Below are 12500 nucleotides of genomic sequence, written 5' to 3'. Positions count from 1 at the left end.
TTGGCGTGAGTTGGCTCCCTTTTAAGTTTTAATCGCGAGCGCGAGGCCAAATCAGCTGAAAGAAATCAAGATCTCTCGCGCCGGGGAGTAAGCAAGCCGCGATTTGTGGCTGCAATTTGGGCTCGGCGTCGGGTTCTTTGTCTGCAAACAACTGCTACCACAGGACAGGTTCGAATATCTTTTGGGATTTCGTCAACTCTCTTCACCCAAGAAAAGCTTGCAAGAGCACAGGCTGCGTTTCCATTCGTCTTCAGGGCAAAGGTAACACCACCCACTGCTCCCCGGCCGCTAATTTCTGTGATTCACATTAAGCAATTGGCATACTACTCATTGGATTTGACTGTAATTATATGAGTATTGATATCCCAAGTTTCAAGAATATGAAAAGATCGATTCTTTCTTTGCTAGTGTAGTTGCTAAATTGGATCTTTTGGTATATTGGTGCTGAGTAATTGTAATGATCAATTTAGCCGACTATGGTATGAACAACTGAACTTTGGGTTTGACAGAAAACCTAAAAAGAATTAAAACTTTGGGGTTTAATTGATGCTTCCTATTATTGTTATGTTGTTTCGTTTACTTGGAGATCGCGGAAAGGCCTTACACACTCCAAGGTAATGAACTGTTAAGATGTGATCTACCTAAAATGAACATAGTAGGGACCATTGTGGGAAGTGGGAACACCTCCTCCAGTGGAAGAGCCGGGGTTCTAGGGGCTTAAGATTACTCAGGCCTAAGCTGGGAACTTTAGGTAGTGACATCTGCTGGGATTGTTAAATCATAAAATTAGGTGACTACCACATCTCAGCACATTGTGGTCGAGCTTCTTTTCGAGTTGGGTGAGTGCCATGTGCTTTTGGAAGATGAGAGTGAGGAGAAAAATTATTATTGATTTAAAGAGGGAAGAATTCTCTGTGAACGTACATGCCAAGTCTCTTGATAAGATAGGAAAACAGAAGTTCCAGAGTAGTTACAACTTAGAAGCATGTGTAAATGCAGATCCAAGTATGTGTGTATATATATAATGTGACTGGTTCATAGTTTGGCTTTATTTTATCCTCTCTTCAAGCAACATATAACGTAATACGTATGATGCTTCAAAAGGCTGAATGCATCAAGTACTAACAACCTACCCACTCCTGGAAGCCAATTGAATGCTTCTGTAATGTCCTTCCTTACACACAGCTCGAGCAATTTATTCTGTCAAAAGTACTTAATAGACCTTTATTAATTCAGAAAGAATAAAAAGGTTTGTTGTGTTTTAAGGTGCTAGTATTATTTATTGAAAGCTTTTAAGATAAATTCTAGTGTTATCTTTTACCTATGAAAACAGATTATTTTTATCATTTCATGTTGCCCATAACTTGGACCATATGCCCAAAGATGTGTAACTGGAAAAGGAATATTTAAGATATATGATGAAAACCCTTTAGGTATGGTTTGGGGAGCGCTATTGTTAATTGAGTTCTAGTGCTGTAAAGCTGATTTGTTTATTCTCTGTGTCTATGCTTTGGGATAATGCAATCAAAGCTTTGTCTAACATTACAGCACCATATGGGATTTAATCTTATTGATTGTGCAAAACCAATTCTTGCAGTCTATCTTTTACTGCTTTAGCAATGGAGCCCAATGCTGATCCTGAAAATACTCTGATGATTGAAGAAAGTGTGGAAATAGATCCAAGAAGAGCACGTTTTCCCTGCTGCATTGTGTGGACACCTCTGCCTGTCCTGTCGTGGTTTATCCCTATTATTGGTCACATTGGAATATGTAGAGAGGATGGGGTTATCTTGGATTTTGCAGGGCCAAATTTTGTGTGCGTAGACAATTTTGCATTTGGAGCACCAGCTCGCTACATTAGGATAAGGAAAGATGAGGTATGTTCTAATGTTTCTAATTAGAAATTTTCCTTAACTGTATGGCAATTCTTATCCTGGGCCAGGCAATTGTTCTTAAATATGTCTAGTTCTTATTGCCCTGCTCCCCTTTTCAACTATGGATTTTATAAAATAGGTGGCTTTAAATTTGTAATAATCCATAATTTGTTTGATTAGGAGGTTTACAGGTTTGTTTGTCCATGATGTGTTTTTGACTCCATTTATTTTCTGTTTTTCTTTTCCCAATCTTCGCCTGCAGTGCCGTGTTTCTCGCTATCCTGCTCCATATGAAAGGGAAGATGACCGGAATTACGGTGAAACTGGAAATGACGCTACAACATGGGATGGTGCATTGCACAAGAGCACAGAAGAATTCCAGCACCGATCTTATAACCTTCTCACCTGCAACTGCCACTCATTCGTTGCCAATGCTTTAAACCGGTTGGGCTTCCAGGCCGGGGGGTGGAATGTTGTTAGTTTAGCAATTTACATCTTACTCAAGGGACAATGGGTTCGCAAAGCCTCCATCTTGCAAACCTGTTTACCTTTTCTTTTAGTGTTCGGTTTAGGGCTCACCTTTGGGGGAGGGGCTTTCCTAACCTACTGGGCAATCTTCGTTGCTGTTCTTGTTGGCTGGTTTCTTATTGGTTCCTACTGTTTCAAGACAATGATCTATTTGTAGTTGCCCGCTGTTTCCTACTCATTCTCTATGTAAAACATGTACCGTGATTCTGATATGAAATACAATATGGATTTGTTCAACTTCTTTGTGTTCTGATGGCGACGTAATCTTGTATGATCTCTTCCAGTGTTTCTTCATTTTGAACTGTTACATCTTAAGATTCGAGTTCTTGCACCTGCATGTGAAAAGAACAAGGCTTTGCTTGAACTTGCAGAATATTGTTACATCTCTGTCATTTTCCGACGAGATTTCAGGTCACGTCTCTCTTCCCATTGTTTTCTTACTCTCACTATCAGCAACATGGACGTCCATGAACTCCCGAAGCATTTCCTTTCTGCGTTTTTTTATTATTCTCTGCTAACCCGTCGCTGTATTGCATGACAGACAATTATTCTGAGCCGTTCGTTCTTGAAGATGCTGGCTGCACTAAACTACAAAGTAAAGGTGCTGTTTTCCTGGAAAAAAAGATAACATAGGAAATGCTTTTATGGAGAACGTATAGCTGTTGGTTTCAAAATGGCAGAATAATGGAATCAGATGATGGTGCCTGGGGCATATTCTATTCACCATGCACTAACACTTTTATATAACATTTTGCTGTTGACATGAATTTCTAGGTACAAAGGGGAGATGAGCACCAGACGCTATCGATATGAATAGATTCAAGAAAAGGACAACATCATATAAAGGAGGAGAGTGAAATGACGCCACTTTTGCAGAGGCGCCCTTATATAAAGCGAGCTATAGATGGTGGAGGATAGCAGGTTGCATTTCTTGTTTGGTACATTTCTTTCTGTGTTAGAAAATTTACCGCAGAAAGAAACGTACAAAAACGAAAATGGCAAGAGAGGGAAAAGTCGTCGGCTGTCACACCTTTGAAGCCTGGAACGATGAACTCTGCAGAGGAAACGAAGCGAAAAGATTGGTACATCCTGTTCCTCATCCCTTTCCTTTTTACAATATTCACCGAAAACCTGAGTTTGAACTCGGAATGAACGTTTAATGCAGATGGTTGTGGACTTCACTGCTTCATGGTGCGGTCCCTGTCGATTGATGGCTCCATTCTTTGCCGAGTTGGCAAGGAAGTTACCCAGTGTTATGTTTCTCAGGGTGGATGTGGATGAACTGCCTGTAAGTACCACTAAAACATCCTTAATTTAGTACCCAGGACAAGGATGGATTTTTATGGTTTGTTTTGTTTTGTTTTGTTTATGCAGTCTGTGGCTGCAGATTGGGGCGTAGAGGGAATGCCAACATTCATGTTCTTAAAGGAAGGCAGGATTTTGGGCACTGTTGTTGGGGCCAAGAAAGATGAGTTGCAGCAGCTTCTTGCCAAGCACATGATGAACACTACTACTACTACCACTGCACCTTCATCTCTCAAGATTATGCACTCTTATTATTAGATTAGATTCGACCTCAAATTGCCCGCACAGGCAACTCAGCTGATTCCTGGGTGTTATTCTTAGAAAACCCAGAATTCTTAATCCAAATAAAACTTTTTCCTGGGATTCCCTGGATTGGATAGTGTTGTTTGTTGAGATAAATGCCCAGTGCATATAATGGATCATGTTACTGTTATTCATATGTAATTTTCAGCAACTAGTAACAGCACAATAAATGCATATTTCCATTTCAATTTCAACAAACTGCACAAATGAATGAAAACATATGGGAAGGGCCATGCTAGGATAGGATCCACTATTAACATGGATTCCCCGAGTCACATAACCTATCGCTCTGAAAACAACAACAACAATAACAACACAGTGCAACTCGTCCAGCCTGCATTTCCGGTTTAAAAGGGGAAATGGACCGACCAGACACAATCGCACGACACAATTCATATTTGGAAACACAACACTCTGAGATCGACTATGCACTTGCCTAGTATTTCATAGAGGCCCCTTTGGCACCTCTATGTTAACACTAACCTACCTTTCTCACACGCTAAACACTTGGTACAGTCTTTCACTCGATAATAACTTCATTCATCAATCTAGCTAATGCTTTTTTTTTAGGGTTTTGAGCTTCACGCTTTATTCTTCTTTCTGGTATGTTCCTTCGGGGTTTAAGTAACTTATGGAATATTTTAGCCTTTCTCCTTACCGTCAATGCCATTGGGAAGGGGTGCAGACTGCTTCCACGGACAATCGCTTCACCACATTTGGGCAGGGATCTCCGAAATTAGTATTTGATATTGCTACCGAGCATCTTTGGCGCCCTATACACTTCTGCAAGAGTTTCAACGACAATCATTATCAATGAGTATTGTCAAGGTGGTGTTACAAAATCGATTGTTACCTTTTCTAAGACGGAGTACGAGGTAGAAGCATGGCATGGCCCTTGCTGGAAGCTCCCGCAGGTTCCCAGAGGAGTTCCAAAGCTCGCAAACTTGATGGAGGAAATGGATTGACCGGGACTGCAGTGAAGGTGGAGTTTTGGTTTGGGTAACTCCTGGCTTCTACTACCATAGCTCTCGATCTCCCAATTCCTAATGTTTGGATGAATTTCACCGACATCAGCACAAACGCTGGACACTGATCTCCTCGCAAGAGAAATTCTCGTGGGATCTCCCCCGAGTTCTTCAAAAAGCACCAAAAGATTTTCTGTTGGTTTCAAGAAAGACCTTGGCACGTGGTACCTGAAACCCGAGCATTTTTTAAGTTTCTAGAACAAAGATATCTAGTTCTTCGTATCTTCACAAGAGAATTTCTTTTTTTCTTTCTTGTTGAGCCTTACCATCGTTGAGTTGGCTGACCACAACCAAGCTGGCACTTTGGAGGCTTAAAGGGTCCAGCATAATGGCATCCATTACAATTACCAGTCGCATAAGCAGTCCAATACCTACCAAGACTCTCACCGTTAATCCATACTTGACCTTTTCCCATGCTACTCATGTCCAAAGCTAAAGGTTCATCTCCATTAGGTGCGTTGAAACGAGCCTACAAAGTTTACACTTTTATAGCACAAAATCTCCATTGCTATTGTCTCTATTCTGATAGAATTTGCTTAATCCATACCTTATGCCATGTTAAAGGCTGCTGTTTCTGTGCAATCAAAGAACCCTGCATCCAGTCAACCGAGGATCCATCCGTAGAAACGAGATTCATGGTCTCTCCCTTAAGCCCAACCTGTTGAAAAGGGCAAAAGGCCATTAGGAAAATAAAAAAAAAAAAAAAAAATTGCATTTCAGAATACTTCAAACAATGGAAGTTAGCTACGCAAGATAAAAACCTGATAGGTCCATCTTGCCCAGGACAAGTCCAATTTTCCCTGATCAAGCCCGTGAAGTGCAACTGGACCCAAAATTCCTGTGCTCCATGTTTCAAAATGCCCGCCCACATTCTTCAAAAAAAAAAATTGAAGAAAAGTGAAAAACAATTTAAAAGTTCATTAGCTTTGATATGCAGATCAGCGTGAAATTTACATGTAAAATTTTACTAATTTAGTGATGAAAGGTTAGATAATGGCTTTTGTCAATGTGCTCTAAATCTTTTCCATCAATTTTAAAAGGAGCCATGCTAACACGATGTTATGTGCTCACATCACGGGCAAGCAAACATAAAGGAAAAGGAAAAGAAAACACTCTTTGCTTGAGACCCAAAATTTCTGCAAGTTCCTTGGCTACTTGAACTATGCAAAAATAGAAGTGCTAAAAAGCAGTTAAAAGCGGGAATTGTACTAACCGGCAATCCAACAGCCACACTGAGCAATGCAATTTTATTCGTTCCAGCGCGGAAGTTGACCTTTCCTTTAAACGTGAATCTCCTGTTCTGCCTTGTACCAAATGCAGAACCTGCATAATATATGATGTTTCTTTGATAATTAACTCAAAGCACAAATCTGCACTATCTACAAACCTTTCAAAGTGAGTACCTGAGAGCTGTCCATTGATAAACACATGCAGAGCATGGCCGGTTGACTGCACTATTAGAGTTGGGAGCTCCCCACCAAGCAAGAACGACTCAGATGAACCGACATCAACACTGTAATCACAAGAAAACATTCCATCATTATATCATTCAAAATGCCATTAGCAAAAGATCGTAACTAATTTATCAAATTATTGCTTGCCCAAAAAGATGAAATTCCCTTGCCCCTAGGGCCCCACATCCCGGCTCTACAGGATAGTGGAAGGTGGGAGGACCAGTGTCTGGTGCCCACAAGGAGCCCACCACATTGGGTGTAACTCCCATACTGCGGCTTAACAAATTGAAGTATCCTTTATATGCATATTTCAATATAGGCTTGAAGATGCTTTCTTATATAGTCCACATTCCTCGTAAACACATTGATAGTAGTTCCGATGCTAGTCACAACTTACCTAGTTTTATACCATAAATAATCACTCGCATCCCTAGTAACATTGACTTGTTCCAAGAGGCCAAAAGCCGTAAATGATGAACTGTCATCAAATGGAGATAAATCTTCATTGTAAGTTTCCCACGAGTACATCTCAGAATTAGTTGGTAGCATTTCCATTTGTGATGTCTGAGCTCCAACCTGCACATGGAATCGGAAAGCAATTACAAATTCCTGCGAGAGCCCAAGACGTAAGCAAAAGCAACAACCAACTGTAGGAGGAACCGTTAACTCTCCTAAACTGCAACGATCATTAAACTGCTATCAAAAATTAGGAAAAAGAAGAGATATCGTAGAAAGTTAACATACTTTGGCTGTGTTGAAGACGACATTCCTGCAGTCTGGAAGGATGCTGATGGACCACGGAGGCAAATTATAGTGCATGTTATTAAACATAACTCTTGCAACGGATTGTGTGTCGTAGTTTGAGAGAAAAGCTGCACAATCTCCGGTCTCCGAAGAGTATATGTATGCCTGGAATAAGGTCAAACACTAAGTGAAGTGTTGAAAAATAAACTACTGCACGGAATATAGAATGGCGATCAGAAGCAAAACCTCTTGGAGGCCGCCCAAGGAAGTCACAGTAGGATCTGTTGAAACTAAAGCCTTTTCGCATAGCTTCACAGCCCTGTGAAGCTCCTTCAAATGACCATATTTTGGTTGTCTAATCAAACCTGCAAAACTTTTCAATTGAGAACTATACATTGCATTCAGTAATGATGCATTATTAGCCTGCGTCACATCAAATTAAGGATTGCTAATTGGGATTTTGGGTATAGTGTAAGATACGTCCCTTTTCAGGTAGACAGGTAATAGACCTTGATTTGAATACAATTAGCCCCATACCCCATTAAATTTACCAAATGATTATAATTATAAATAAGGATTCCCAGTTGTCAATGCAGTCAAGTCATAAGTAATGGCACCAGTTAATTGGATCTAAAGCAGTTACAAGATGTTTTCAAACACATTAATATGATTTTATTTCCATTTTAAAAACATGTTCTTCAACTCTCTATAAAGTACTGTAGTGTAAAGGCACACAAGCAACTAGGATGAACAAGAATGAAAGCAAGAGGCAACCCCCATCCAAGTTGGTCAGGCTGTTAGCTTGGTAACCATAAGGTTCCAAGTTTGACTCCCAGTGGAAGCAATCTATTGGCCTTCTTGGTTTAAGCGGTTAGCTATGAGCAATCTAAGTTGGTTTACCTCCTTGTGGTCCTTTGTTGGCTAGGGTCACAAGGCGAGGTTTACCTAGTGCACACTCTGGGGTGGTGGCGGCAGTTTCCCTCGTCACCCAAAAAAAAGAATGAAAGCAATGTAGTTCATTCTTACCATACTCATCAAGGGGAGCATCATAGTCGTAGCTAGTAGTAATGAAGGGGCCTCCAGCAGAGCGTCCGAAATTGGTGCCTCCATGGTACTGATAAGGCATGAGCAGGAGGGACACGGGTGAGTCAAGTGTCATCATAAAAAACATCAAAACATTCAATGGAGTTCAGTATAAATTAAATGCACTAACCATGTAGTAGTTAACAAATGAACCGCCTTTCTGAATGAATTTAGCTACAGCAAATGCCAAATCCTGAACTGGCCTTTGATGAATGGGACCACCGAATTCCGAAAACCTTGTGGTACCAAGTAGTATAGTTAAATAACGGCCAACTTTTTATATCATGAAAACTTAGTAAAGGTATCAAGACAACATACCAACCACTCCAAGCTTCAGTCCAAATTGCTGGCTTGTATGGCTTATTGGGGGAGAATTTATCACAGTAGAAACCATTGCATGTGTTTATCTGTTGCCAAAAACAGCAAAAAATCATGCCACGGTTTATACATAGAACGGCATTTGAAGTTAAGAATTCAACAAAACAGGAGCCCAGTTCCATATTGTCCTCCAAGAAAGCTTATCCACAACAGTCAAAGATGCTAAGTGGAGCTAACATGACAAAATTGATAAGTGTATCATATGAAACAATAATTGTGATACAGAAAACTTCAGCTCCAACGAGTCTAGGTTTGCTAATAGCTTACCACAGGATCTGGGGCATCTTCTTCTTTGCACATGACCCAGGGGACCCCAGTGTCCATTTCAACTGCCATCTTTGCAGCCCAAGTGACATACTGATGGCCCGAGGCACCAAGTACCTTGGCTTGTGGTCCATATTCATTCTCAATCTGGAAGACCAAATTATCATGATATCATCATTTAATAAATAGTCACAACTGATAAAAGATTAAAATCACATGCTTATGAACTAATCTACTGCTCACAATTCAAGAACTCTATCAGATACAGTTTTGGGAAAAACAGATGGCAACGATAGAAATGCATACCTGGGAGAGTATAATTGGACCACCCTGAGACTCGAATAGATTATGGCTCTTCATCAAATTAACAATTTTCTCAGTAAACCCTTTCATAGCCATCTGTCAGGTCATAAAACAATAAAATTTTCATGAAAATGGTAAGAAAGATATACCGGAACAGTAGTAAATGTTGATAAGCTATAAATTATCACAATGTATTGCTACACTGGTTAAGAAATGCTATATAATTGAAAGCAAAAGGTAGAAGGAGAAAAGACTGGGAACCAGACCTTGAAGGGCTCATTGTCTGCTCTGAAGCTAATTCCAGGAACAAACTTCAGCCAAACTGGGAACCCTCTGCACACAAAACATTGAAGGAGTAAAAAGGTTAAATCTTCAAGGGGGCAACCCCAAACAAGTTAACTTCGTAACCACAAGGTCACAAATTCAACTCCCTACGAAAGCAGCTTATTGGCCTTCTTGGTTTGAGGCAGTAAGCTATGGGCAACCTAAACTGGTTTAACACCTTGTGTTTCTTTGTCGGCTAGGGGCTAGGGGCACAAGGCGGGATTTAGTGGTCACCCAAAAAAAGGTTAAATATTTAAGTGTGCAGTTCTAGGAAAGTTCTAGTCCGGCAACATCAGTCCTTGAAAGAGGGTTAGATGTAGATCTAATCATCTGGAGATGAACAAAGAGTAGGGAGGTACCCAAAATTCCACTCTCCACAAATGTAAGGTCCAATGCGAAGATGAGCATAAAGCCCTGCTTTCTGAATTGTCTTCACAAACCTCACCAAGTCATATCTCCCTTCAAAATTGTACTGGAATCCACAGAAAAATTAAAAAAGATGCAAACTTTAAGATAAAAGACAGAACCAAAACACAGACAAGTAACTAAAAAAGAGAGAAATTTCATGTACATTGCCAGGAGAAGGCTCGTGCACATTCCAGAACACATAGGTCTCAATCACATCCAAGCCTCCTTCTTTAGCCTTGCTTATAAGATCTTCCCACATCTACACACACATTATATGAATAGATTTGAGCAACAAAAACAAAATAGAAATCTATAGTGTGAGAAGAGAAAAAGCAGAACACAGTACCTCCGGGGTGCTTCTTGGGTAGTGAATAGACCCAGAGAAAAGTACTCTTCTTTGCCCATTGATAACAATGGCCTTCCTATCATAGCTAACACTGCACTGAGTCAACTCAGAACTCAGAAAGAACACCATGCACAGCACCAAAATCCATTTCCTCATGGCACCACCTCTCAATTTCTCCCTCAAAGCAAGCTCTTGGGATCACTTAAACAATTAGATGAGCACATACAAAAAAAAGAAGGAATTTTTTTATTTTTCTGGGTGGAGGGAAATTTGAAAGCTAGCCAAGGATCTTGACACTGCAAATCCAAAATCAGAGAGAGAAAGAGAGTGAGAGAGAGAGAATGTGTGGTGTATGTGAACTGCGGAAAGCGCCAATTCCCACTTTCGGCAGCACCACACAAAGTACTGAGCACTGTGCAGCCGAGCTAAAAGACCAAGATGAGCAAGTTAGCAGAAGTGTGTTTCCATGTCAATCCGCATATTATATATATATATATATATATATATATATATATAAATATAAATTGTAATGTAATATCCGATCAATATAATATTAGTCTGTATTTGTTTAGATATACGGAGTATATGTACATCCGTATACATATACATGTGGACAGGTGTAATCCCTGTGACCGAGAGACAGCCATTGGCGCGTGACACTGAGCTCAACACTCAAAAAAGAAAGTTGAAATCCCACTACAACAAAAAACAATAAAAGATAAAATTTTTGTTGAAAATAAGAAAAAGAGACAAAAAAGAATGGTTTCTTTTACCACGATCTCTAAATGATGTTTTTTTAGATGAACTTCTGAAATCTGAATAGGATTATTTTTACATAGTAATACTGGTTATACTGCGCTTTCTTTAAACAAAACAAATCTCCATTTGAGTATGTTAATGGGTTAAATTTCAATTAAAAAGTCTGAACTTTTGTTTGTTTCGAAATTTACATGAAAATTATTTTGTGTATATTGATGCATGTGAATGGAAGAAGCTTCGGCGGTGTTGCAGCGGTAATAAATTTATGTAACGTGGAGTGGGATGTGAGTATGTACGGGTTGGTTTGTCATTTGTGGACGCATTAAAGAGAGAGTTGGAGGAACTTTGGGGCCAATATATAATTGTGCCATTGTGGTGGGGCATTTCATTTATCTTTTGTCCTGTGATTTTTTTTAACACTAATTTTGTCAGTTTAAACTAGACTAATTTTTAAGTTCTCATAATTCCTGCCTAAGGGTGTTCAACGAGATAAATCACGAGTAGTTTAATCAATCCTTATTTTTCATCCCTGCATGTACACTTTGCGCACAAAAAGACTCTCCATCACTTCTAGTTAACCTTTTTTTGGGCTTTGGATATCTCGCGATCCCTCGTGTATTATGTGGAAATCAAATTGTCATCATGACATTAGAGCAAGACTTTCATGTTTTTTTTTTTTAATTTTATTTTTACATGATATATTCCAATTCTTCATAATAATGTTGAGCTCTTGGTGGTGGGGCATTTCATTTATCTTTTGTTCGGTGATCTTTTTTTTTAATGCTAATTTTGTCAATTTACACTAGACTAGTCGTAAGTCCCCTATAATTTATTTCCAAGGGCTATGAATGAAGTAAATCGCGAATCATTCAATCAATCATTCGTTTTCATATATGTATGTACACTTTGCGCACAAAGAGTTTTTATCACTTCTAGTCAATTTTTTTGGGTTTTGGATCTCCTGTGACCCTTCATGTCTTCCGCGCGTGGGAATCAAACTGTCACCATGCCACTTGAGCAAGACTTCCATGCTTTTTTTTTTGTTTTTTTTTTTTTACATAAGATATTTCAATTCTTCATAATAATACCGAGCTTCCGGAGGTAAATCAAACTTGCTTAGCTTTGAGGCCACACTCAACTGTACACTACATATAAGGAGTCTAACGGTCTAACCCCAACGTGGGAAGCTCAGCTTTAGTTTGTTTAAAATCCCACATTACAATTGGAAGCATATCTTATACTACACACGTATCGAGTCTCGTATAGTGTTAAAATAAGTTTCAAGTATAAAATTTTCACCACTAAACTATTATCCTATGGGTTGTCCCAAATGATCTCTTTTACAATGCTAAAATATTTAATGCATGATTTAGTTGGTTGATTATCGTTGTCTATACAAGAT

At 39.4% G+C, this 12500-nt stretch overlaps 3 protein-coding genes across 3 annotated transcripts; 2 read left to right on the top strand and 1 right to left on the bottom strand.

The window, feature by feature from the left end:
* LOC116014308 (protein RTE1-HOMOLOG) lies at positions 1–2639 on the top strand. Its single transcript, XM_031254335.1, has 3 exons — positions 1–261; positions 1598–1877; positions 2137–2639. Exons 2-3 carry the CDS (start codon positions 1620–1622, stop codon positions 2557–2559), a joined length of 681 nt encoding a protein of 226 aa, XP_031110195.1. The 5' UTR covers positions 1–261; positions 1598–1619; the 3' UTR covers positions 2560–2639.
* A 668-nt stretch (positions 2640–3307) lies between these two features.
* On the top strand, positions 3308–4146 carry LOC116014309 (thioredoxin H1-like). Its single transcript, XM_031254336.1, has 3 exons — positions 3308–3484; positions 3568–3690; positions 3777–4146. Exons 1-3 carry the CDS (start codon positions 3398–3400, stop codon positions 3963–3965), a joined length of 399 nt encoding a protein of 132 aa, XP_031110196.1. The 5' UTR covers positions 3308–3397; the 3' UTR covers positions 3966–4146.
* Positions 4147–4170: 24 nt separating this feature from the next.
* Positions 4171–10801, bottom strand: LOC116014306 (beta-galactosidase 3). The gene is made up of 19 exons (XM_031254334.1): positions 10340–10801; positions 10157–10252; positions 9945–10057; positions 9528–9594; positions 9265–9357; positions 8962–9105; positions 8635–8723; positions 8447–8552; positions 8260–8347; positions 7480–7598; positions 7234–7398; positions 6887–7065; positions 6439–6548; positions 6249–6358; positions 5797–5907; positions 5583–5693; positions 5302–5504; positions 4864–5203; positions 4171–4793 (listed from the first exon to the last, which is right to left on the bottom strand). The coding sequence occupies exons 1-19, from the start codon at positions 10493–10495 to the stop codon at positions 4671–4673; spliced, it is 2523 nt and encodes an 840-aa protein (XP_031110194.1). The 5' UTR covers positions 10496–10801; the 3' UTR covers positions 4171–4670.
* Positions 10802–12500: the final 1699 nt, after the last annotated feature.

The sequence above is a fragment of the Ipomoea triloba genome, chromosome 3 (genome assembly GCF_003576645.1).
Source record: "Ipomoea triloba cultivar NCNSP0323 chromosome 3, ASM357664v1".
NCBI lineage: Eukaryota > Viridiplantae > Streptophyta > Magnoliopsida > Solanales > Convolvulaceae > Ipomoea > Ipomoea triloba.
Note: the sequence above shows the minus strand (reverse complement) of the source record. Positions and strands in the feature narration are given on the sequence as shown.